The sequence below is a fragment of the Vanessa cardui genome, chromosome 1 (assembly GCF_905220365.1).
Source record: "Vanessa cardui chromosome 1, ilVanCard2.1, whole genome shotgun sequence".
Lineage (NCBI taxonomy): Eukaryota > Metazoa > Arthropoda > Insecta > Lepidoptera > Nymphalidae > Vanessa > Vanessa cardui.
In genome coordinates, this window is record NC_061123.1 from 14106120 (window position 1) to 14129894 (window position 23775).

General features: G+C 33.8%; 3 protein-coding genes and 1 long non-coding RNA gene across 6 annotated transcripts; 2 read left to right on the forward strand and 2 right to left on the reverse strand.

Annotated features, from left to right (window-relative positions):
- Positions 1-3081: 3081 nt before the first annotated feature.
- Positions 3082-4552, reverse strand: LOC124530941 (trypsin, alkaline B-like). Its single transcript, XM_047105316.1, has 4 exons — positions 4504-4552; positions 4078-4240; positions 3623-3875; positions 3082-3408 (listed from the first exon to the last, which is right to left on the reverse strand). The coding sequence occupies exons 1-4, from the start codon at positions 4550-4552 to the stop codon at positions 3112-3114; spliced, it is 762 nt and encodes a 253-aa protein (XP_046961272.1). The 3' UTR covers positions 3082-3111.
- Positions 4553-7234: 2682 nt separating this feature from the next.
- Positions 7235-7816, reverse strand: LOC124533318. The gene is made up of 2 exons (XR_006966691.1): positions 7520-7816; positions 7235-7414 (listed from the first exon to the last, which is right to left on the reverse strand). It is a non-coding gene; the product is annotated as an uncharacterized LOC124533318 (long non-coding RNA).
- Positions 7817-8439: 623 nt separating this feature from the next.
- LOC124531644 lies at positions 8440-10278 on the forward strand. 3 transcript variants are annotated; one of them, XR_006966599.1, is made up of 4 exons: positions 8440-8749; positions 8842-8896; positions 8966-9217; positions 9289-9431. XR_006966599.1 is itself a non-coding variant. In XM_047106126.1 (4 exons), coding segments are annotated over exons 1-4 (570 nt in total). In that variant the 5' UTR covers positions 8440-8747; the 3' UTR covers positions 10220-10278. The 3 variants fall into 3 exon arrangements, 2 of the variants coding, with proteins under 2 accessions (XP_046962082.1, XP_046962074.1); XM_047106126.1 differs by lacking the exon at positions 8966-9217 and adding an exon at positions 10128-10278 and having other exon boundaries at positions 9289-9709; XM_047106118.1 differs by lacking the exon at positions 8966-9217 and having other exon boundaries at positions 9289-10120.
- A 2134-nt stretch (positions 10279-12412) lies between these two features.
- LOC124530208 (trypsin CFT-1-like) lies at positions 12413-15628 on the forward strand. Its single transcript, XM_047104241.1, has 4 exons — positions 12413-12513; positions 13266-13428; positions 14325-14577; positions 15302-15628. The coding sequence occupies exons 1-4, from the start codon at positions 12423-12425 to the stop codon at positions 15587-15589; spliced, it is 795 nt and encodes a 264-aa protein (XP_046960197.1). The 5' UTR covers positions 12413-12422; the 3' UTR covers positions 15590-15628.
- The last annotated feature ends 8147 nt before the right edge of the window (positions 15629-23775 follow it).

Consider the following 23775-nt stretch of genomic DNA (forward strand, 5'->3'; position numbering starts at 1 on the left):
ATAAAACTACTCACATAATATTAATTTACGTCACTATATTAATTTACCGATTGACATTTAAATATTTTCCGCTTATTGTACAATATTTTAATTATCCTTTTACGGGCGGTAAAAGGATAATTAAAATCACCCAATCTTGTTTTCTTCTGCACTCCCCGTTCGAAATCAACCGCCTTTTGTTTTTCTCGTGCCAGGCAGTACCGGCTCGCCACACCACGCCACGAGAGGTGCCACAATACGACACCATATTGTTGACACCGTATATTATCATATTAATACATGTTATTTCAATTAAACAAACGTATTTAAAAATCAAATCCGTACTAAAATATATTATTTCAAATCTGACAAAAATCATGACACAATCTTAGCTTTCGCGTTTTATTTGATGGTTGCGCAGTTTTGATAGTAATGCAGTGAATGCTGGCACTCTCTTTATTGTGAACATCAATTATATGCTTACCTTGGGGAACAAACATATGTATATTGCTATGCAGATGATAGTAGGGTGCAAGATGGGTTACAATGGGTGCACAGTAGCCGGGCGAGTCGAAAATTAGGAGAGGAGGAGGGATCTTGTTGTTAAACTTGATAGGACGTTAGAGCTCATTGTTAAATGAGGTTTAATGAGGTAAATAATCATTTAAATTTAATTTAAAGACAATAGAGGCAGACAATAGTCTCTGAATCAAATATTTTGCGTAACAGTTATTAATTATTTGATATTTTTTTTCATATTAATGTGATTAATAAACAAAAAAATACTAATAGTATTGTTGGAAACCATCATAGTACACTAAAACATTCAAGGAATGCAAGAAAAATATCTAGAAATTAATATTTATAAGACATTGATATTTGATGAGTATCAGAACATTGGATTTTAAATGATATGTACTAGCTACCCGCACCAGCTTCGCACTATCTTCGAAAATATTCATTTAAGTTACAATTACAGTTAATAAGGTATTACTTCTCGGAAAAGAAAAGTGATCAATTTCTGAAAATCATCATATCGACATTTTTTATTCCTGTTACCTCTGTTAGGTACCATAATTGAGAGTTTTCGTACAGGAAATTGTTGGGCTCATTATAAGGAAGCTACTCACGAAACATTAGCTTGATAGTAATCAAGAGCAAAAATGGACCAGGGATCTTGTACTACAATAGATATTTTGGCAACAGAATTATTTGATAAAGTTTTACCTATCATTAAAATGCTTCATAAACTTTGTTTATTCTTAATGATTAAAAAAATAAGATCGTAAATTTTTATACGACGTATACTATCTTAATCTTCATCTTACTGTTGTACCTGGATATAGTTAAGACTTTATATAAATAATTATTCGATTTTAATGATGAATAGTCAGCCTCGACACTATCATTTGATTAATCAAAGAGGTTTGCATTCTTATCAAGAATATTAAATTACTTTATTAAATTATTTCATTAATCAGTGTATTAATATGAAGGTGTAGGTTAAATTAGTTACAAAATAAAACTTTTAACAAAAAGAAAAACCGACTTCAAACAAAACACTATTTTAAAACAAATGAATATGCACGAAAAAGTAATAATATTTTTATTTACTTTTAGCCACGGTCCCCTTGCCCCAACAATCAAAAGAAAGAAGCGATACGAGCCCCTTGATTGATCCAGTATATTATTGTGTAAAAGGTAATTTGTAAAAAACATATTTGTTAAAGTATTCTCGTATTGTTTTTTGATAGATATACTGTAGGGTTTTATTGGCTGACACCGACTCCAAATATAACAATAATTATAACTACATGATATAATCGTTAATCGACTTTTAAGTAGTCTAATATTTTTCATTTCATTTTACCTAGGAGGACTCTCAAAATTGTGTTAAATATGCAATTATTTTTATTACTTTTGAGTGCATTTTAATTTGTTTTAAAATACTGTTTTGTTTGAAGTCAGTTTTTCTTTTTGTTAAAATTTTATTTATTTTTTGATTTTAAGTGAAGCTGATGTAGACTAACATTTTTTTCTTAATATGGATAGATTAAGCGTGCCGATTATATGAATCAGAAACTACTTCAGGGACAATTTCAAAAGAAACTTTCGAATAAAGCAAAAATAGACTTTCGAAAATGCGGCTTTAATACGTCATGCGGCATATACTACAAGGTACCACTCTCGAAAGAGCTGTAATCGACCTCAGTAAAAAAACTTTGCAAAAGAGCTATTCGTATGCTATGTCGTACATCATATACACAAAATTTGATTAAAGACAGAAAGAAATTCTGCCCCAAATCGCACCCTAACTGTAAGCCGTTTAGGAGTTCCGTCAATACATATTATAAAACAAAGTCGCATTCTCTGTCCCTATATCTTTAAAACTACGCAACGGATTTTGATGCGGTTTTTTTTAATAGATATTGTAATTCAAGGGGAAGGTTTGTGTATATAATAAATTAACAATATAGTAAAGAAACACTGACAATTTTAGAAGTTTGCAATGTGATGTCGTAAATAAACAAATTCTTTAGTATATTTAGTATCAGTATTGCACCCGTGAGAAGTCGGGGCGAGTCGCTAGTTGATTATAATATTTGATTATGACAATTACATGAACATAACCACGTTCCGGAAGGTGATTCAAATATCCAAGTAACCCATAAATAAAAGATTCGACCGAGTATTGCTAACGTGCTCCTCAGAATTGTTCCGTTCCCTCCCGTTCCCTTAATTTGTCATGGATCCTGTGCTCAGAACCTTACCAAACTTTCACCAAACTACCCTTAAAGTATATCCTTTATAATAAAAAAAGAATCATCAAAATTGGTTTACGTGATTTTCAGTTATTCACCTATTTGTCGCGCATATACGTAATGCAAATTTAAGACTTATGTCGTTTTCACATGGATACCATCATCGGAAAAAAAAAATAAAAAAATGGGACCCCACGGGAAGCACTACCTTTCAAACAAAAAAAAAATTATCAAAATCGGTCCACCCAGTAAAAAGTTATGAGGTAACAAACATAAAAAAAAAAAAAAAATACAGACGAATTGATAACCTCCTCCGTTTGGAAGTCGGTTGACAACATTTATTTTATTCAGCTATTTTCAGTTTATTACTTTAAGAATTGTTTTGGATCCAGTTGATGTATGAAGGTACTCGGTTATAGACGCCTGGGTATCTGCGTATTCCGCATGCAGTGCCGTAAGTAGAAATACCAACGACAACCCCGTTGTGAAGAAGAGGACCACCATAATCACCTTCGCAAGGGTCGCGACCACCGTCATCGAGAATTCCGGCGCACATCTTGTTATTAGGGATAGTCACGGAGATAATATTGTAGTTAGTTCTACAGACGGTTTGGTTGACTGTAAAGATTTGGACATGTCTCAGCTGTTCTGATTTGGAACCTCCATACTGTAAAAAAATATTTGTTTGATATTTCTTTGTTTTTCTCTTCGCTGTTTTCGCTTAAAGAATTTTTAAAAGTTTAAAAATAGAATTAACATAAATAAGGCCGATCACCTGATGGAAATGTTTTAAGCCTGAGCCATTTATTAAACTTAAATACATTCAGTGAATACACTCACTATAGAACCGTATTGAAATAATATACGACAAATATGCTTACAGAAGTTGCGCCCCATCCAACAGTCCACACAGCCTGATTGTCAGCTACATTGTAGTTGGCACCTGCGAATCTACCAGGCTGTACGTTTCCTCCAAGGCTGAAACTCGATGATACTCTGAATATACCAATATCATTTTCAAGCATAGTAGTATATTGGGGATGGAGGATCAGGCTGCCCACATTGTGAGTAGAGCCTCCGCTGCTTGCAAATGAAGATCCAACTCGTATGCGCCACACATTAGGTGAAGTACCGCTGTGAAATAAAGTAAACAAAAGCTATTTATTGGATTATTTTTTAAAGAGCAACAGTTATTATTATATATATAAAGTGGCTCATTTACTATTTAGAGATGTATTTATGTAGAACCAGAAGCGTTATCCAACGGGCATATTAAAATTATTTCTTCTATCTTGCCTTAAAAAACTAGAACATCAATGAATTTTGGTTGACTTACTAAAAGCAATGACCAACTGAAAGAACAGATCTATTGTTCAGGATGACACCACCGCAGGCTTGTGTATAACCTTGGTTAGTGTTCCTCAACACCACAGCGGCGAAGGGGTAATTTTGTATAGTAGTTAGTGTGCCTCCAAGGATTCTGTGATTGTCGGTTAAACCTTAAAATTAAGAAAAATAGTCGTTTGGCGCCAGAATATGTGATGCATGGTTGGCATCCAGACGGGTTAGTACAAAGCGCTATTACCATGATGTTGATGATATAAATATATTCTTTAACCTTTAACGGCATACGGGTCGTCATAGCCAGGGCAGTTTTTTAAATACCAAATAAGATAGTTAGATAAAAAAACACCAGAAACATATACCAAAAACTCTTTAGCTGCATGTACATATCAATAGAATATTATTTGAAAATGCTCACCCGAAACAGCCGTTAAGCACAACGCAAATAGAAGTATTAAGGAACGCATTTTTTATAACTGTCTTCTAATGGGAATTTCAAGTAGTTCTTATATTTATACTCAATCAATATCAATTATATAAACATAATCTGACACACACCTTGACTTTTATCTGTATTTTAATTTATAGTCTCAATAAAAGTCACACTCACGTACAGGCTGATGTATTTGCTTACCGGACAAGGCTGCTTCAGCAAATCAACCTTCGAATGTGGTCTGTCGAAATGCTCCGAAGACATTTCCTTTCGCTGACAGCCAGCGGAAATCTCTCGATGTTGAACATGGTATTCATCTTGGTCGGTAGTAGGTGAAAAATGAGGAGGCCTGAAATAACTTTCATTTTCATTTCAATTGAAACTTCAGAGCTCTTTAAAATTCTTTTTGTTTAACGGATTTTAATTACAACATACTTATATATTGCAATAAATACTAAGTAAGAATAAAATTACTCTGATATTGTTGACAATGAAATTGCTGACCATATCGCTAAAGTTGCGACCACAATTTCATCATTTAAATATTAAATAAGAGTTGATAATTGTCTGGACTAAAAGTTATTTTTTTAAACTTTTAAATGAATATATACTCGAAGTGCGATTGATATAAGATGTTCTAATTATTCGATGATGTTATCGTTACGTCAGTGTTTCATAATCTAGATAGGCGGTCGTCCAAACAGGCCATCTGATCACCGCTGCCCAGACACTGTCGTCAAGAACGAGAAGTTTTTTTTAGTGTTATAGGGGACAAAAGAGGAGGACGAGTGTTCTTTCCATGAGGTGAGCACATCATGGAAAGTGATTGACACCGCCTATGGACACCTGCGACATCGGGGGGCTTGCAGGTGCGTTACCGTTCTTAAGGAAGGGAATACGCTCTATCCTTGATGGTTCCCACTTCGTGTCGTTATGTTTGTATGTGTCTGTATTATATTTGTTATTTTATGAGTGTCGATATGTGAGTGAGTGAAAATTAGTGATGTTTTTGGACATCGCTTCTGGGTTCCGATTTTAAATATATTTTATATACATATGTCTATATGTAAATATTAAAACCAATGTTGCAGTATTTTCTAATGGGATATTCCGTTGGTAGTAGTAAACAATTATGCTAAAGATAAAAATAAAAATAACATTTCCCAATAGTATACCTTTTTATCTTATCTACTTGGTGTTAAATATAATGGTAAATAAATAACAGTAATACGAATAGATAAATGTTTACTCCATCTTTACACTACATTATTGATTGTAATTTCAAGTTCATCAGGATGTCAAAACAAATTCAATTATTCCATAACAAATATATTTCTCCATCCCACGCAATCCTAAGTATTATTATATATTTCTCGCGACAGATGAATATAAGAATTAACAACATTAAATGCTTAAATATATATATATATATATATATATATATATATATATATATATATATATATATATATATATATATATATATATATATATATATACACAATTATATTAGATATATATTAAATAAAGTTAGTTACTGTATAAATCTTGACGGCGTGGAATGGTGGCAACAATGCTAGCAGCACTTCCCCGTTGAATCGCAATTCCCATCCTCTGGGCAAAGAACGAACCAGCCCTCCTGTCAATTTCACAACAACGAAATGCAACAATAATTTTATTAGTACATAAAAATTATATCTGAGACTGTCTGAATCGCCGCACTACGGCTAAATCGCCGCGGTTTTTAATCGCGTGAATTTATCCGCGACTGATTTCAACCGTGAAATATTTCAAAATGCTCTCTGGTAAAAGCCGCGACAATATTTGATATAATTAATTAGATATATATGGAATTATAGACTAGACCATATAATTTAGTTGGCGGGCACGCGCACTTGCGATAACCGCGGGCGGTTTATTTTAGAAATAGGTACATTGTGATGTTTGTGGATAGAAGAAAAACACGTTCAATTGCTTGTAGTCACATTATTCGGTGCAGGTTCTAGATAGTCGAACATAGTGTAGGTACCTATATTCCAGTCAATATGTTTGGAAATGATTATTGCTCTTGATTTTGGACCACATTCACATGTACCCGATTTCTTATCAAATCGGCTTTGTGGCTTGGATTTTACAGATACAACACAGGATGTATTAAAATTAGCCTTGTCGGTTTTAGTTTGGCAGCACTAAAAATTTATTTGTATTGAAACCGAAATGTAATTGCCGACCCGTTGCTATCGCGATCCTTTTCTAGTTATTTCGGTTGCCATCGGCAACAGTCTAGCATAAACGAGCGAATGACGTTCGACAACGAAAAGAATGAGGTATCCAATAGCTCTGGATAATTGGATGTGACGTCATTAATAGTAATTATAGGCGGGGCAGACAATTCCTGCACTAAATTAAATCCTAACCCATGAAGTGTGTATAGAGAACTAATAGCTTATACTAATACTATATACTAATAGCCTAGAAAACATTGTACATTTCCCACTGCTGAGATAAAGCCTTCTCTTCCATTAAGAGAAGAGTTTGGAACACGCTGTTCCAATGCGAGTTGGTGGGAATGGACATGTGGCAGAATTTCGATGAAATAAGACAAATGAAGGTTTCGTCAAGATTCGTTCAAAGCCGAGTGGTGCTGTGTGTCAGGATGATGAATGATGAAACTGCCTTAAAGCTAGTGACTGTTGTAGGAATAATACAAAGATGGTTTAATTTTTTTTAAAACTTTATTTTCACATAATGCACGTAACAGGTATGCTTAACACCTTATACAGTTTGCAGCAGACTTGGGACGAGAAACTAACAGATCTTGGTACAGCACGTGTAAATAGTGATGCAAGGACAGCACGGGCCGCAGCCTCCGCAGCAACCTCCGCAAGGTCCACACCTGGAAAAAGAAAATCAGTGAAAATGTATTCGGCACAATCTCCCAACCCTAGCACCACCACCCTTTTTAATTCCTCAGCGATTTCACCCTTCTGAGGCCACTTACATTTTGCTTAGGGTATTCTTGGCTCTGGACTATGAAGATAAAAGAAATAAATAGTTTTGATTTTGTTGGATAAGGGTACAGAATCTAAATTTTCTGGATTTTTTTGAGCTTTTTATATATATGTATACAACTCGAATGATTTTATTGAACTGACCTACTCAATCATTTTACTTCTACACATCACCTCTGTTTCTGCACAAATCGATTTAAACGACGAATTTACTAGTTTATGTTTTTTTTATTACCTTTTTTTTCAGCCAGAAGGAAATTTTGTATTGACAGAATTACTGACAGCAATATCAAAAATAAGGGCGGCGTCACACAAAGCAGGTTACACATATTTACTAACATTTAATTATAATTATTAACAATAGCTATAGCTATTAACTTAAATACTCAATCATCATGTTATCGTTAAAAAAAATACAAAGTAGCATAACCCTCTTGATTTATATAATTTTTGTCACAATGCTTTATTTAAAATTAACCGTGTTCAAAATGAACACGTAATTTTTTGGTGAGAAATAATATAATAAAATTATTAGTAAAAAATTTAATGGCATAATTATTATTTTTTTATTAATTGCATTGTGTTGATAGCAAAATTTTTAAATATGGTTCGTTATAACAAGCCTTGTGCTCCTTTGAAGAATTGCCAAAGCCGTGAGTTAAGGGGAGGTGTACTTTACACAGACTGCTATTGTCTCAGGCGAAATGGATTGCAGTATGATTGTCGTAGAAGTGGTTGTCAAACCTCACCGCTATGCCAAGTATTGCCAACTCCATTGTGTGGTCCAGCAACCACGGCATGCATCAAACACTGCGAGAATCCCCATGCTGAAGCATTGTATAGCATTTGTAAAATGAAAAAGAAATATTAAAGATTTAAATGACAGAGAGACTGGCGACAAATAAAATAAAACCGAAATTGGAAACCTTTCAAAAAGTACTGGCAGGTTATTTTGACAAATAATATTCGTAGAATAATTATGATTTTTTGTACCGATTCAAAATGAGAACAGAGAAGCAGTATAGAAATTTGTATCGTCATGAGTAGACATAAATAAAATACGGAAAATTATCAAGTAAATTAAATAAATTTTAAAAATTTCCAGTGAAGATATTCAGATAATTTTTTTATGATATCATAATTTAAAATAATTAAAAATCAGTAAAAATACATAAATTCCATCGTTTCGACTTCACCGCGGTATAGAAGGATTACAAAATGTAAGCATGCCTTCCATTTACTAAGCTATGTACTTTTTCACTAGGCTTAAATTAAAATAAAATGCTCTAAATAATATTTCTAATAATTCTAGGTGTTCGCCGTGTGGTCCCATGGTTTGTTACAAGTATGAAGACTGCGGACCGCCGGTAAGTTTATATAAGAAGTTCAATAAATAGAAAAGTCGTTGTCGTATATAACAGTCGTTGTAATATTAGTTGCAGTGTTTGCCGCGGTCTGCATTTAAGCGTAATGGACTGCAGGACTGTCAGTTCTTTCAGCAGGGTTCGATTCGATATTTATGTCGGGCGGACCCTTGCTGTTCAAAGCCGTGTCCACCGTCTTGTCCGCCGTGCGTCCGCTGCCCACCTCCTGGCAAGACCTACGTGACACGCTTCAGTGATTTCGACCTTGTGTCGCAATGGTAGCAACTGCATCGTTAATCCAAGTGATTAGCCAAAAAAATTCCGGTAATTCATAACTATTTTCACGGCGGACATGGTTGAATATTTTGAAACTAATGTACTCGTTTATTTTCTAGGCAGGTAGAGCAGCCGAAAGGGGTGCTCCCACCGCGGAAGAAAACGATGCAGAAAAAACAGGATCAAAAGAAAATCAGTTGAAGAGAACAAAAAGCCGTGAGCTCCGCGGCGGAATTATGTATTATAGCTGTCATTGTATAAAAAGAAATGGCCTTCAACATGATTGTCGGCGTACTGGTTGTGGTGGAGAACCGTCGTGTTTAGTTTTACCTGACCCTGTATGTGCGCCAAGTCAATTAGCGCGAGCGCGTGGACTTGCCGATCCGGCTCCGTTTGCAGCTCATCTTCGGGCTCAAGCGGGCACTTCGGGAGATTTAGCAGAACCTAGTTTCGGATCTAGTGGTGGCAAAAGGTTCATAGTCTGTGAACTGAAAGGCGTGATACCCGACGGTTCAGCGACTAAAAAGGAACAGTGCTGTTGTAAGTTACCTACACCCCTTTCTACTCAAGTAAATAAAGATAACACTAGAGGTTTTAAGAGTCAAAATACACCTGAAAGTCTTTTTGTTCTGGACGAACAAACAATGAATGCAATTATCAATAATATACAAAATAAAAATATAGTAACTACAGATTCTAAAAGGCCTAATGCTCGTTCACAACGAGTAGATACAGTTAAAGAAGTGTGTACTAGACCTGGCTGTGTACACTGGAAACCGCCGTCGCCTTGTTTATGGGATTTACCTTGTAAAGCAGACTGTTTTGAGGCGCCACCTGATATTCAACCTGGTCGTAATCAATTAAGTGGTAGCGGCGGTTCCAGAATACCAAGCTTGCCACGTCCAGAACCCGGTCAACACATGATAATACTTAATCCTATAGAATGAATTTTACGCAGGTTCCTGCCCAAAGAGTGGTGGTGCTGATTCTGCTATAGCTTCTGGAGCACCGGCGGCGGGATTGCCAGTTTTAGTGATGAAACTTTGCTAAAATTAGATCGAATTAAGATAAAAATTGCAATATATTAAATGTTTTGATGTACCTCTATCTTGACTTGTTTTATTATAGTTTTAATTCGCTAAATGCTTAAAAAAGGAACTCACGAACGAACTTTCATACAATCCAAACTTATTTGCGCTTCGATTCATATTTGATATTATAAAATGAAACGTACTCAATTAAAGATTAAAGAAAAACAAAATATGAATATATAACTCATATTCGAAACTATTCCAAGAATTTCATTGCTAGTTTTGCAGTAGCGGCGAGGAGATCTAACCTTTCTTGCAACTACTGCAAAATATTTTGTAACGCCACGCTATATGCAAAGCCGAGCCGAGTAGAACCAAGCCAGCCAAGCTAAAGCTAAAGCCAAAGCCATAGCCAAGCTAAGCCAAGGCCAAAGTTATGCCACGACTATTAGCGACGTCATATCCGATACTATTCATTGAGGGGAATTGAATACCCGAACCTTTCCTTACGGAACGTCATTCGCTAGTTTATGCTACGGAGCCTGTTGCCGATGACCACTGTAGTAACAGAAAAGAAAAGAGGGACGTCGCTATAGCAACGGGCCAACAGAATAGAATAGAGGTAAAATATAAAAGACGAATAATAAAAAAATATGTATAACATGGTATTTGTAATTCCCTTCCGCTTCAATTACGTTGGAGATGAGTCTTACTTCAGGATAAAAGTAATGCCAGTTAGTGCTGCATGTGATATGAAGGCAGTTCAGCCATATCTTAAAACTCGTATTCTGCGTTCACACTTAAGATTTATTACATTTCCTTGCGTCACTGATATCGTCCTATTTCGGATAAACCCAGAATTGTATTTATCTATCCATTTAATTAATGATCATTTTGTTTATTGATTCATTATTATAGTACGGCACAAATTTATGCAGATAAAGCTACGTTATCGTTTTTATCGAATATATTTTTTTTATCCATTTATAGCTTTCGTGTTTTGAGTCTGATGATTAATTAATGACAATAAACTTAATATGATTATATTCACACACACACATGGTGATCACATGGGTTTCCAAACGACAATGAAACAATATTTGCTGCCCAGTGTTTATGTACATCACGACATGGATAACCACACGGCACACACACACACGGGAAACCTTATTGTGCTTTCGATATTATTATTTATGCTATACACGATACATTCAAATAAATTAATGTTTTAAATAACGCTGATGATTTTTATACTAAAAAGGATCGATAAAGTTGGCAGGAAGTGGGGAGAAAACCCATTCTTCCTTACGAAACATTTTCTGCCATTTCACTGTACTAAGCATAAAATAACTTCGCTTCAAAAACAAAAAAGTAGTATAATTTAAGACCTAATTTAATATATTGATGTACTTGTATTCTATATGAGTATCTTATGGAAACTATAATAAGTAAAGACTTCATTAATATCATTAAATGCTTAAATATATACAAATATGAATTTAAAATATCTTATGTATAAAGTTGTTGGGTCTAACTTTGTCGAGTAATTTTGTGACATTATTTTGTACAAAACCTTTAACATTTTATTTATATCTCTTCGCATGTTTCATTAATACTAAATTGATAAGATTGGTTTTGAAATGAATGAGTTTTGAAAAGATTGAAGTTTCACAACCCACCACTTAAATGTCTAAAAACCAACAACAGTGCGATTTTTAAGACATTTCTGCCTCGCACAACCACTTTGTGGAACCAACGGCGGGTTTTTCAAACCAAAACCACTCAAAGCGGGAACCGTCAAGCATAAGAGTCTCCTGCTCGTTTGCCCTCTATAACATGAAAAAAAGATAATTCAAAAGACTAATAATTTGTTAATAGCTCGGGAAATAATTCCAGAGTAACGTGTCAGGCATACATTAGGAGGTTTAATTTGTGTTGTGATGTTCGTTTAGGATCCTTTCGATGTCACCCAAACATGTCAGTCAGTGTAAAAGATACGTATTGGATGTTATTGAAGCAAAACGTTGGTCTTTTTTCTTATCATATACTAATCCAATTAATTAAAAACATCCTTTTTTACTTCTACATTAGATACGGATCTAAAAAAGACAAGTACAAAATATTTTTAAAGATATAAGGTATTATTTTATTAACATCAGATAAATTAATTGTTTTCAATCAATCACACGATTAAGGGGGTAATATAAAAAGGTGCCTAATTTATGAGTACACACGTAGTTGGCCTATGTCGGCATTTGAGAATAATGATTAAAACTATTTGTCTCTTATCTTTGTGCCTCACTGCTGCTGTGGGTAAGTGATTCTTATGTGTCGGATACAGAGAATGTCACAGAGTTGTTATTTTTATATAGAAAATTGGTATAATTGTTTAATTGAAGACAGTCCATAGACATGTAATCCGTAAAATGTTAACAATACTAAAGCACGTCACGATAAAGATCCTTAAATATATTATCTTAAGATAAATAATCAATCGCTCACCATATAATTTAATGGAATATAACACACAATAAAGATAATATCTATTTTAAACAGAAATATATACAGATTTAAACTTCGAGTTCACGTAAATAAACATCTCTGCGACAGACGTTTAAAAAGATATACCTCATATACCTCTCTCTCCCACTTGACAATCTTTACAGAAGCGAGTCAAGTTCTACTTGAAATGTCTATTGCAGCAATTATTCACTCAAACAAAGCGGTTTGTTTTGTTAGCACGCAATGTAAACGAACGCAATTGATACTGTCATACGCGTACCTTAGTACGTAGTAGAGAGGATTTAATCATTCCAATAAAACGTGAACTCTATCTAATATTCGATTACTTTTATTTCTAATTCATTTAATTGTATTAATTTGATGACTACGATTATATGAATAACAATCTTGTGAACGAACATATATTAATTGCTTAAGACTGTATAGAGTACACTTTAATGACTATAAGCATTACATTGTAACGCGATGAGTGGACGGAAGTTGATTATGTTTTTTTTATGAACTTAATAAAATTGTATGAACGTTTCTTTTTATTCTTGTAGCTTCACCCTCACAGCAGAGAATAGTTGGTGGATCATTGACTACTATTAACCAATATCCATTTGGGGCGGCAGTTTTAAAGTTATTCGGTTCAAATCACCGCCAAGTATGTGGGGGTACAATCATCAACAACAGATCTGTTCTTTCTGCTGCCCATTGCTTTGTGTAAGTTAAATTAAAAAAAATAACAATATCCTTATGACTACTTGGATAATAAAATAAATAAATCGGTAAAATCTCGTTTCTGGCTCATCTGTGATCAAAGACAACAGATTCAAAATTCTCAAAATTTTCATTAATGTAGTAATTTTACAGTGTTGCCAATAATTTAATTTAGTCAAATGTTAAAAAAATATCACGACATTTTTTTTAAATTTATTTATAAAGTATAATTTTGAAACAAATTATATAAATAACATTATGAGATAATTGTCTGATGGATGATGTTTGTCAATTATCACTAATCACGCGAATTATTTATCAACCTAATATATCATAAATATTTTAATTCTGTCATGTAAAATGTCTTAATTACCACATGGTATTATTGATAATTCACAAACATTATCTATCATTATCATCATCAGACATCTATTTAGTAATTATTGTTCATTTTAAATAAATAAAAAAAATCTCGTCATATTTTTTTATCATTTGACTGAATTAAATTATTGTCAACACTGTAAAATTACATCAAAGATATTCTGTATCACTTTAAATTTGAAATTTAATTGAATTTGGAACGAATGAAGCTTTCTATTGACACCAGCACTTATGGATAGTGCATTTTGTTTAATCACGACAATTATTTGACCAGGGTACATGTTAGTTTGTCTTAAATTATTATACATGCATGAATTTTAATAAATGTATTCTAACAGATACGGTTAAAAAAGATACTTTATAAAGATAATGATAACAACTCAATTAAAAATATTGAGGTTAAGATTTTAGAAATATTGACACTTATATTAAAATGAGACAAAACTAAATTGACAGGAAAATACAGCTGCAAGAATATTCTGACATTAACGATGATTAAGATTTCATTTCAATTTCAGTCGCGAACCGACTAATGCATTCCAAATCCGAGTCGGCTCATCCTTTGCCAACAGCGGTGGTTCCGTCCATCCTGTGTCCCAAATCATCAATCATCCCAATTATAATGTGATGAATAACAATGATATCAGCGTATTGAGAGTTTCCCGAGCGTTTACTTTTGGAAGCACTGTGCAAGTTGGACGTATACCCGGTAGTAATTATGGGCTGGCTGACAACCAACCCGTGTGGGTTATTGGATGGGGTATGACATCTGTAAGTACTTAAAAATACTAATTAATTATTAGACAACATCAGATACGTTACACATAATCTGTTTAATCAATACAAAAATAACCATTTTAATTATTTTCTTGGTGATAGGGCTTTGTGCAAGCCCGTCTGGGTAGGTACCACCCACTCATCAGTTATTCTACAGCCAAACAACAGTACTCAGTATTATTGTGTTACGGTTTGAAGGGTGAGTAAGTCAGTGTAACTACAGGCACAAGGGACATAATATCTTAGTTCCCAAGGTTGGTGGCGCATTGACGATTTAAGGAATAGTTAATATTTCTTACAGCGTCATTGTCTATGGGTAATGTGTAATCCACTTACCATCAGGTGGCCCATATGCTCGCCCGTCAACCTATATCATAAAAAAAAAAACAAAACGCTTAAAAAAACGTCTCTTTTTAAGGTAGTGTAAGACAAGAGCCGACATGACCATGACAAACCCAGGCAAGCACCACTGAATATTTATGTGCTTAATTTGTGTGTATAATTCATCTCGTGATGGGCGGTGAAGAGAAACATCGTGAGGAAACCTGCATTTGTCTAACTTCATATAAATTCTGCCACATGTGTATTCCACCATCACTTATTGGAATATTTTCCGAACCTTCTCCTCAAAGGGAATGTAGGCCAGCTGTAGTTGTTGTTAAGACCAGTTATGTAATGTCTGTGCTATTTTATAGCTTAGAATATTTTTTTTTTTTAGTTTGGTGGTTCCCCATCTGAACAACTACGCCATGTCCAGGTCTGGACAGTCAACCAGAATATTTGCAGGAATAGTTACGGTAGCGTTATCACTGACAATATGTTGTGCGCTGGACATCTGAACGTAGGAGGGCGGGACAGTTGCACTCAGGACTCAGGCGGGCCTCTCCTCCACAACGGTGTAGTGGTCGGTGTTGTGTCCTTCGGCAATGGTTGCGGAGACGGTCGCTTCCCAGGTGTTTACGCGAGAGTTTCGAGATACACGAGCTGGATACAATCTAATGCGTAAATTAAAATAATAGTCTGAATGCTATAACAAATAATTAATTAATACAAGCTGTTACGCGCGGCTTTGCTCTCGTAGAATATGTAATAATTTACGCAAGACCTCTATGTTTACAACACTTATTTCACATAAAAATGTAGCCGATGCCCTTCCTCGGACTCTAGACTATTTGTGTACCAAATTTCATTTAAACGTTTCAGTGTTACTGCCGTAAAAGCAAGACAGACAGAGGCTAATTTCGCATATATAACATTAGTATGGATTCTAGTTTTTTATGCCATCGCTTAAAAATTTCATTGTAGTAATGATAAATAACTTCAATTTTATGTTAACGTCTGTTCTCGAGATATTCGAAACTGAAATTGATGACACACATGTTGCTATAATTCACAGCCTTCGGGCTCTACGGTTCTTAAAATGTTATTAAATACGTAGAATGTATAATGAAATATTATAAAATGTGAAAATGGACCGCAGCTATAACATATTATGCCACCAAAGTGACGACTATAATAATAATAATATATATTTCAAGTATCATCGACTCACTCACTATAGGTTGTATGCCGAAATAATTTGTACTTAATTTGAATAAGTTACTTGTAATCTGTGCCCTAATAAAAGCGTTAGCCTGTTTTAAAACACTGAACTTGTAGTTTCATTAATAAAGACCAACAGCCTTAACACATTTAGAATGTCTTTGTAGATAAAAATCATTACGAATAAAAAAATTGAGATATTATTGTACTTCTACTTATTACTATTTTCAGTTATTCACTATGAATGAATTTTTGTTACACAAATTGTACATGTTTTAAACAATTTGTTTTAGAAAAAGTTTTAAGCTCTGCAAGAAACACTGATCACTCATCAAAACGCCATCAAAACCTAAAATACCTAAAATAAAACTAAGCTTGCAAAGTATACCTATATATTTGCGATATCTGTAATTAGCTGTATATAGATCTGTTGACAATATATAAATTGTCTACACAATATGTGATGCTCCAATAAATTGAATAATGCATCGTCATCATCAGGATTTTTTAAATATTTATACAGTTCAACTAAGTGTACTGAAAAGTCAGGCGTTTATATAAAGTGTTGTAATCGTATTACTGAAAGAAAATATTTAAGTATTTTATTGATACAATTGAATGAGATAACAGCTCTATCTTTAGTACGTGGGCATTTAGGGGATCCGTCGTCAATGACGTTTATTAGACAAAAAACGATAAAAAAATAATAATAAGTGATAGTGCGTTGTATGTTAATATTTATGTCAATTCATGAAAATTCTATTTATGTTCCATTAACTATCTGATTGTATACGTTATCTTAAAACAAACAGCAGCAGTTAATTCATATTCATAATTTATTCCATCATTCATTCGTGCTTTTTCAATTTAATAATCTTCATTGGACGAACTTCATTAATAAGTTATGTCAGTATCACACTATATATATTATATATATTAATAATACAATACTTATATCTGCTTTACTGTATAATATATAGAAGTTTGTGTATATATTTTTCACAGATAAAAAATTCTTGTTTCCGGTCATAAGTCATAGATTTTAATTGGCATTAAAAATTAATACCAATGCCCATAAGACGAAGAAGAAAAGGCTTTTATGTCATGAGCTATCAAAAATGAAAACATTTTATACGTAAACTTTTATAAAAAATATGTATTAAAAACATACAAAAATGTTATCAAGCCGAATTCATTTGACCGTTTTTTCTGATTGCCGTTGTATTGCAAGATATATTAAACGATACCAAAGTAATATTAGCGAAGGTGATCCAACTAAATCCAAAAATAGGGAAGATACGACATGCGAAGGCGAAGTGTGTCTGGCAAACCCTTCTGAGTGTAACCCGTCAGCACCTGCGATGTATGATGTAAGATAACTACCCCATAAATATAAATTCAGTTCTAAAAACTAAATTGAACAAAAAGGGACACAACATAAATATCCCATGGATCATCTTTCACCGGTTTTTTTCAAGTTTGAGGCATTTTTCGCACCGGTGGTATAGTTTTGACAATCAGAAGATGTTATAATACTTCTGAATATTTTGTATTGTTATTTAATAATCGATAATACTTTACTGTTTCATCTTTTTTAATCTTGAGATTACTTTTCGAATATATTTAAAAAGACAAGCTAACAGCTGCATTACGATAATATCATGTGTTTAAAAATATTTTAGTTTATCTGTGTTATTATCTTGAGGTATTATTTAGTATCGTGTACGCGTGTGACGCACTTTCTTCGAAACAATCTTAACTTAATATATTGAAATTTTCCCTCATCATACAAAAACGTGATGGTTAAATTTACTTGGTGGGTGGGCTTTTGCAACCACCTGGATAGTTGTCGAGATGGCCCAGTGGTTAGAACGCGTGCATCTTAACCGATGATTGCGAGTTCAAACCCAGGCAAGCACCGCTGATTCATGTGCTTAATTTGTCTTTATAATTCATCTCGTACTCAGCGATGAAGAAAAACTGCATGTGACAAATTTTAAAGAAATTCTGCCACATGTGTATTCCACCAACCAGCATTGGAACAGCGTGGTTAAATATGTTTCAAACCTTCTCCTCAAAGGGAGAGGAGGTCTTTAGCCTAGCAGTGGGAATTTACAGGCTGTTGTTGTTGTTGTTGTTGGATAGTTGTCAAGGTCGTTGGTACATTATTTATTTCATACTAGTAGTCGCCTGCGGCTTCGCTTGCGTTTTAGGGTGATAGGAAAAAAGTAGCCTATGTCCTTTCTTATAGTTCTAGTTTGCTACAGACCACATTTCATCAAATTCGCTACATAAGTTTGGTCGTGAAAGAACGACAGTCAGATAGACAGACATTGTTACTTCCAAGTTCCACATTTATAATATTAATATATAAAATAGATAGGCAGACAGACTATCTATATGTCGGCCTGATGATCTCCACTATCATAAACATTGATACTGGAAGGAATATCAACCATCAAAATCAAAATATTATTTATCCGAGTAGGCACTTTTAAATCATCCTGACAATATTGGGTATTGAATTAAATGTGCCATACTTCCATCATAACTAACTTTGGAAACTAATATGTTATGTCCCTGGTGCCTTTCACCGAAACCCTATAATTCTAATAAATAATGGTGTTTGTCGATCGAATTAATGATGAATTAATAATTGGAGTAATGGTGCAAAAAGCTCCATTAAAATTGTAAAATTTCGCCTTATTTTCCACTGGTGACAGGAGGGCTAGGTTGGTTTAGACCAAAGGATCGGAATTGCGATTCGACGGGGAAATGCTGCTAGCATTCTTGCCACCATTCCACGTGTTCAAGATTCATACAGTAACTATTTTTAATTCATATTTGCATATATATTAGAGCACTCAATGTTATTAATTCTTATGTTAATAAATCTATTTATTATGACTGTGTGGTACCAACCCAGACGGATTCAGAAGTTATGGATTTTCTCCACGTGTAAGTTGCCGTACAAAAGCATACGCCCAAAAATTATTACCCGAACTTTGGAAACACGTGGTACTACTCTTATTAATAGTAACATTAATATGTGTGCTTTTATTTAGACGAGGAAATATGGTCACAATTTACCCTGTGATAATACAACGGCTCCATTTGAAACTCTACCGCAATTTCCGAAGGGTATATTTCGCAGCACTGATGGAGAGGTATGAAAAAAGATTATTAAGACTAAATTAATAATGAAATCGTAGCATTCATTAAAAGAGTACATTTTTCACATCACAAGACACTAATTATTGTAAAAAACAGCATTGTTAATCTGTTTATTTGAAAAGAGCCACAATGCGAATTTTTTTGCCGTTTCTTCTCGCTAGAGGCTGCTTTCCGAAATGGTGGTATTATTTAATTTATTGGTATTATTTTATATTATAACCTCCCAAATCTGATATATTGATTTGATTTGATACTTGGTGGTAGGGCTTTGTGCAAGCCCGCATGGGTAGGTACCACCCACTCATCAGATATTCTACCGCTAAACAACAGTACGCAGTATTGTTGTGTTCCGGTTTGAAGGGTGAGTGAGCCAGTGTAATTACGGGCACAAGGGACATAGTATCTTAGTTCCCAAGGTTGGTGGTATATTGACGATTTAAGGAATAGTTAATATTTCTTACAGGGTTATTGTCTATGGGTGATGGTGATCACTTACCATCAAGTGGCCCATATGCTCGTCCGCCAACCTATTCAATAAAAAAAAAGATTTGATTGAATTGTGAAATAGCTTTAAAAGTATTTTAAATGAACTTTTTAGGCAAACAATATTCGTTTCGTTTCTTTTTTTAAATCTGAATAATACGCTATTAGGCTCTGTAAGGAATGATAAAAAATGTAAGAAAGACCGTAACGTAATTTGACCTTTACGAACAGAAAAATTGATATTTAGGAATATTAATGGCAAAACTTGGTTTTTATATTATTTGCAGTCGTCTTGTTTGTAATTCCGTTCCAGATTCTTGGCCGAGGAGCAGATAAATGTTCTTGTTACCGAAATCCTGAATACTTTTCATACCATCACATGACCTTTTACGATATGCACATGTTTTTAAGAAATTATCGCAAGCCGAGTGCTCAGTCTGGAAGGAAACCATGAAATCAACAATGAAGTCAATAGATATAACTTGTAACTTTTTGTCTGTTTTTAAATATATATTATATAATTCATAATTGAATTAATTTGATAAACAATAATATATTCGCCAATTTCTAATATCGTTAACAAAGATACGTCAAAACACGAACTAGCTTACCAAATGACTATTATATTATTTAAATAAGATAAGATAGGATGTGAAAAGTTCGTTGTTCTCCATATATACATATATATATATTTTCTCTATCAATTGTTCCACTAATATTACAAATGTGAACATAACTCTGTATGTTACCTTCATACTTAAACCATTGAACCGATTTTCATGCTATTTGGTAGGAAAATTGGTTCGGAGAGGCTAGTTTTTATCATCCCATTGAGGCTTGAAAAAGGGCTTGAAGTTTTGTGTACTATAATTTTATTATTATTCACCCGGCCAAAGCCTTGGGTTTGGCAAGTACGACTATAAATTAATAATAAACAAACATGAACTTATTTACTAAACATTCACAATGAACTAGCTTTTATCATATCCATAAATTCGTTTCTATGCTGGTGATCGTTGAGAAGCGCTTTTGTTATAATTTATTTTGATTCATCACTAATTTAAATAAAACAAATTATAACGGATGAATCGCGTATATTAATTATTTTTAAAACATCCCGACGTTTCGAGCACTTTGCAGTGTTCGTGGTCACGGGTAGACTACATACTACAGACTACAAGACATCATCACTAATTTCTTTGTAATTCATCACGTGGTCGGCGGTTAAGGCCAAAATCGGGAAAAAATAGCTGAAAAAATACCTTACAGTAATGAATCTGTTACAGATAACACGCTTGCACAAACATTTATATGACATTCGTCAAAAGTACGTTTGACAATGATACCAGTCAATGGTAGTTTTTATCAAAAATATATTGATATGATACACATGATATATTTGTGTGTGGTGCTCACTGAGTATCTTAAAAGAACAGACATTATTAATCGCCTGATTTTTTAAAATAGCAAGAACAGTTTTAAGAATAGAATAAAATGTGCTATATAATAAGATTGTTTTAAGATAATTGGCTTATTTGTAATATCAATTTCGGATAATAAAATCTATCAGAAACATGCATTAGTAATTTTCGTCGTTACGGCATCTAGCTTTGCAACAACAACGCCTGAATATGAAAATATTAAATTTACTAAAACGGTTTTAGCTATAATTATTAAGCAGGCGTTTAGTGACTGTAGTAATGTAACGTAAATTGTTTTTAAATTGTATTTACACGTTGTTTTACATGTTTTTAAATTTAACATTTAGAGCAATATGGTATTAATAATATTGTATTATTTACTTTATCAAAGTTTACTATTTATTTTAATATTGAAACATTAAAATGTATATAAATGTATATATCATAAAAAAAAAACTCATAAATCAATATTTTTGTACTACTGAGAGCATCAACATAAAATAAAAAAATAGACAAAACCAAATGCAAAACGTCTCATCTTACAATGTATCAAATGACTTCGCACAATTTAGGGCAACTTCTTGAACTAAGACCAACTGAGATAAGATCTCAATATATCTATTGATATGCAGGTTATTTAGTACGCAGAAAATAATGATCAACACAAATCGAAGGAATTAAATAAATGCTACTTATACATGCACAAATAAAAGGAATAAAATAAGTATTAAACACACATGCACAAATAAAAGGAACAAAATATGTGTTACACACATGTGTAAGTCGAAGTAATAAAATTAATGTCGCACACATTTGTACTAAAATTTTGTTCCGTACTTAGCCAACATCCGCCTCGATTTATTAATCATACGGCGTACACACCATATGTACCTAGTATCCTAAGATTTACAAGTGAAAGGAACGTAAGAATTCTCTTTACTCTTTCTCTATAAAACATTTACATGATTAGAATATAATTGTATCAAAAGAGATCAAAACAAAATCTTAAGTTATCCTAAGACATGACCAGACTGCTGACAATGACTAACATTTAACAGAAAGGCAGCAATGAGTGTTCTTATGAAGACGTTAAAACTTTTATTTTACTATACGGGTAATTTGGAATTTTACTCAGCAATAGTCATTTTCTATGTAGAGCAACTAAGTACAGCTATTATTGTGAAATTTGCTTACGGCATTTGATGATCGGGATAGACGTGCATGACAAATAATAGAGATCCGTTTCTGATTCAAATCAAAACGGTATAAGGTAGAGGGGCCAGTAATTTAACGATAGTTTAAAAATTATACGGTAAATTTTAGTACAACGCCATTATGAAAAAAACACTATAAATTTATAATATTTAATATAGAGTCAAGTAAAAATAAATAATATTCGATTATAAATAAAGTTGATTTTGTTTTGTTCTGTTCCACAAACATTTATTTGTAACTAGCGACCGACCTGGCTTCGCACGGGTGCAATATTGATACTAAATATACTACAAAATTTGTTTGTTTACGACATCAGATTCTAAACTTCTAAAATTATCAGTGTTTCCTCATATTGTCCATTTATTATACATAAAAACCTCCCTCGTGAATCACTCTATCTATTAAAAAAAACGCATCAAAATCTGTTGCGTAGTTTTAAAGACTTAAGTATAAGTAGGAATATAGGGACAGAGCAAGCGACTATGTTTTATACTATGTAGTGAAGGAAATAACATTCTGTGTAATAGAGAAATGAGAACTGCGAGTGTTAAGCACCTTCGTGCTCTATTGACTCTGAAAGAAAACATCTAACACGCGAAGCCATCGCCCCGTCATTATACATTCAATTAACGATCACTCTTGATTAAGGACATTTAACACTAATTATATCAAAATCTATAAGCTCCTGCTCCACCTTCGTTAACATTATTGCTAATATTAGTGTCCATGGTAAGGGAAGAGACCATTCATTTTATTTAAGACTGTTTTCGTTAGTTTTTGACTTACGCGCTGTATTATATTAATAACGTAAGAATCGAAAAGGATGAAACGAATACACGTTTGGTTTATTTTTCAAGAGTTGAGAGTCGAGATGGCCCAGTGGTTAGAACGCGTGCATCTTAACCGATGATTGCGGATTCAAACCCAGGCAAGCACCGCTGATTCATGTGCTTAATTTGACTTTATAATTCATCTCGTGCTCAGCGGTGAAGGAAAACATCGTGAGGAAACCTGCATGTGACAAATTTCATAGAAATTCTGCCACATGTGTATTCCACCAACCCGCATTGGAACATCATCATCATCATCATCAACAGCCTATTTTTGTCCACTGTTGGACATAGGCCTCTCCCAGTGCACGCCACTGTGGTCTTTCTCCGGCTACTCGCATCCAGCTCCTGCCTGCCGCCTTGCGTATATCGTCACTCCACCGTGCCTGAGGACGTCCTACACTACGTTTGCCGAGACGCGGTCTCCACTCTAGAACACGTTTTCCCCAACGGTTGTCGGTTCTACGACAAATATGACCAGCCCACTGCCACTTCAGCTTACTAATCCGGTGGGCTATGTCGATGAC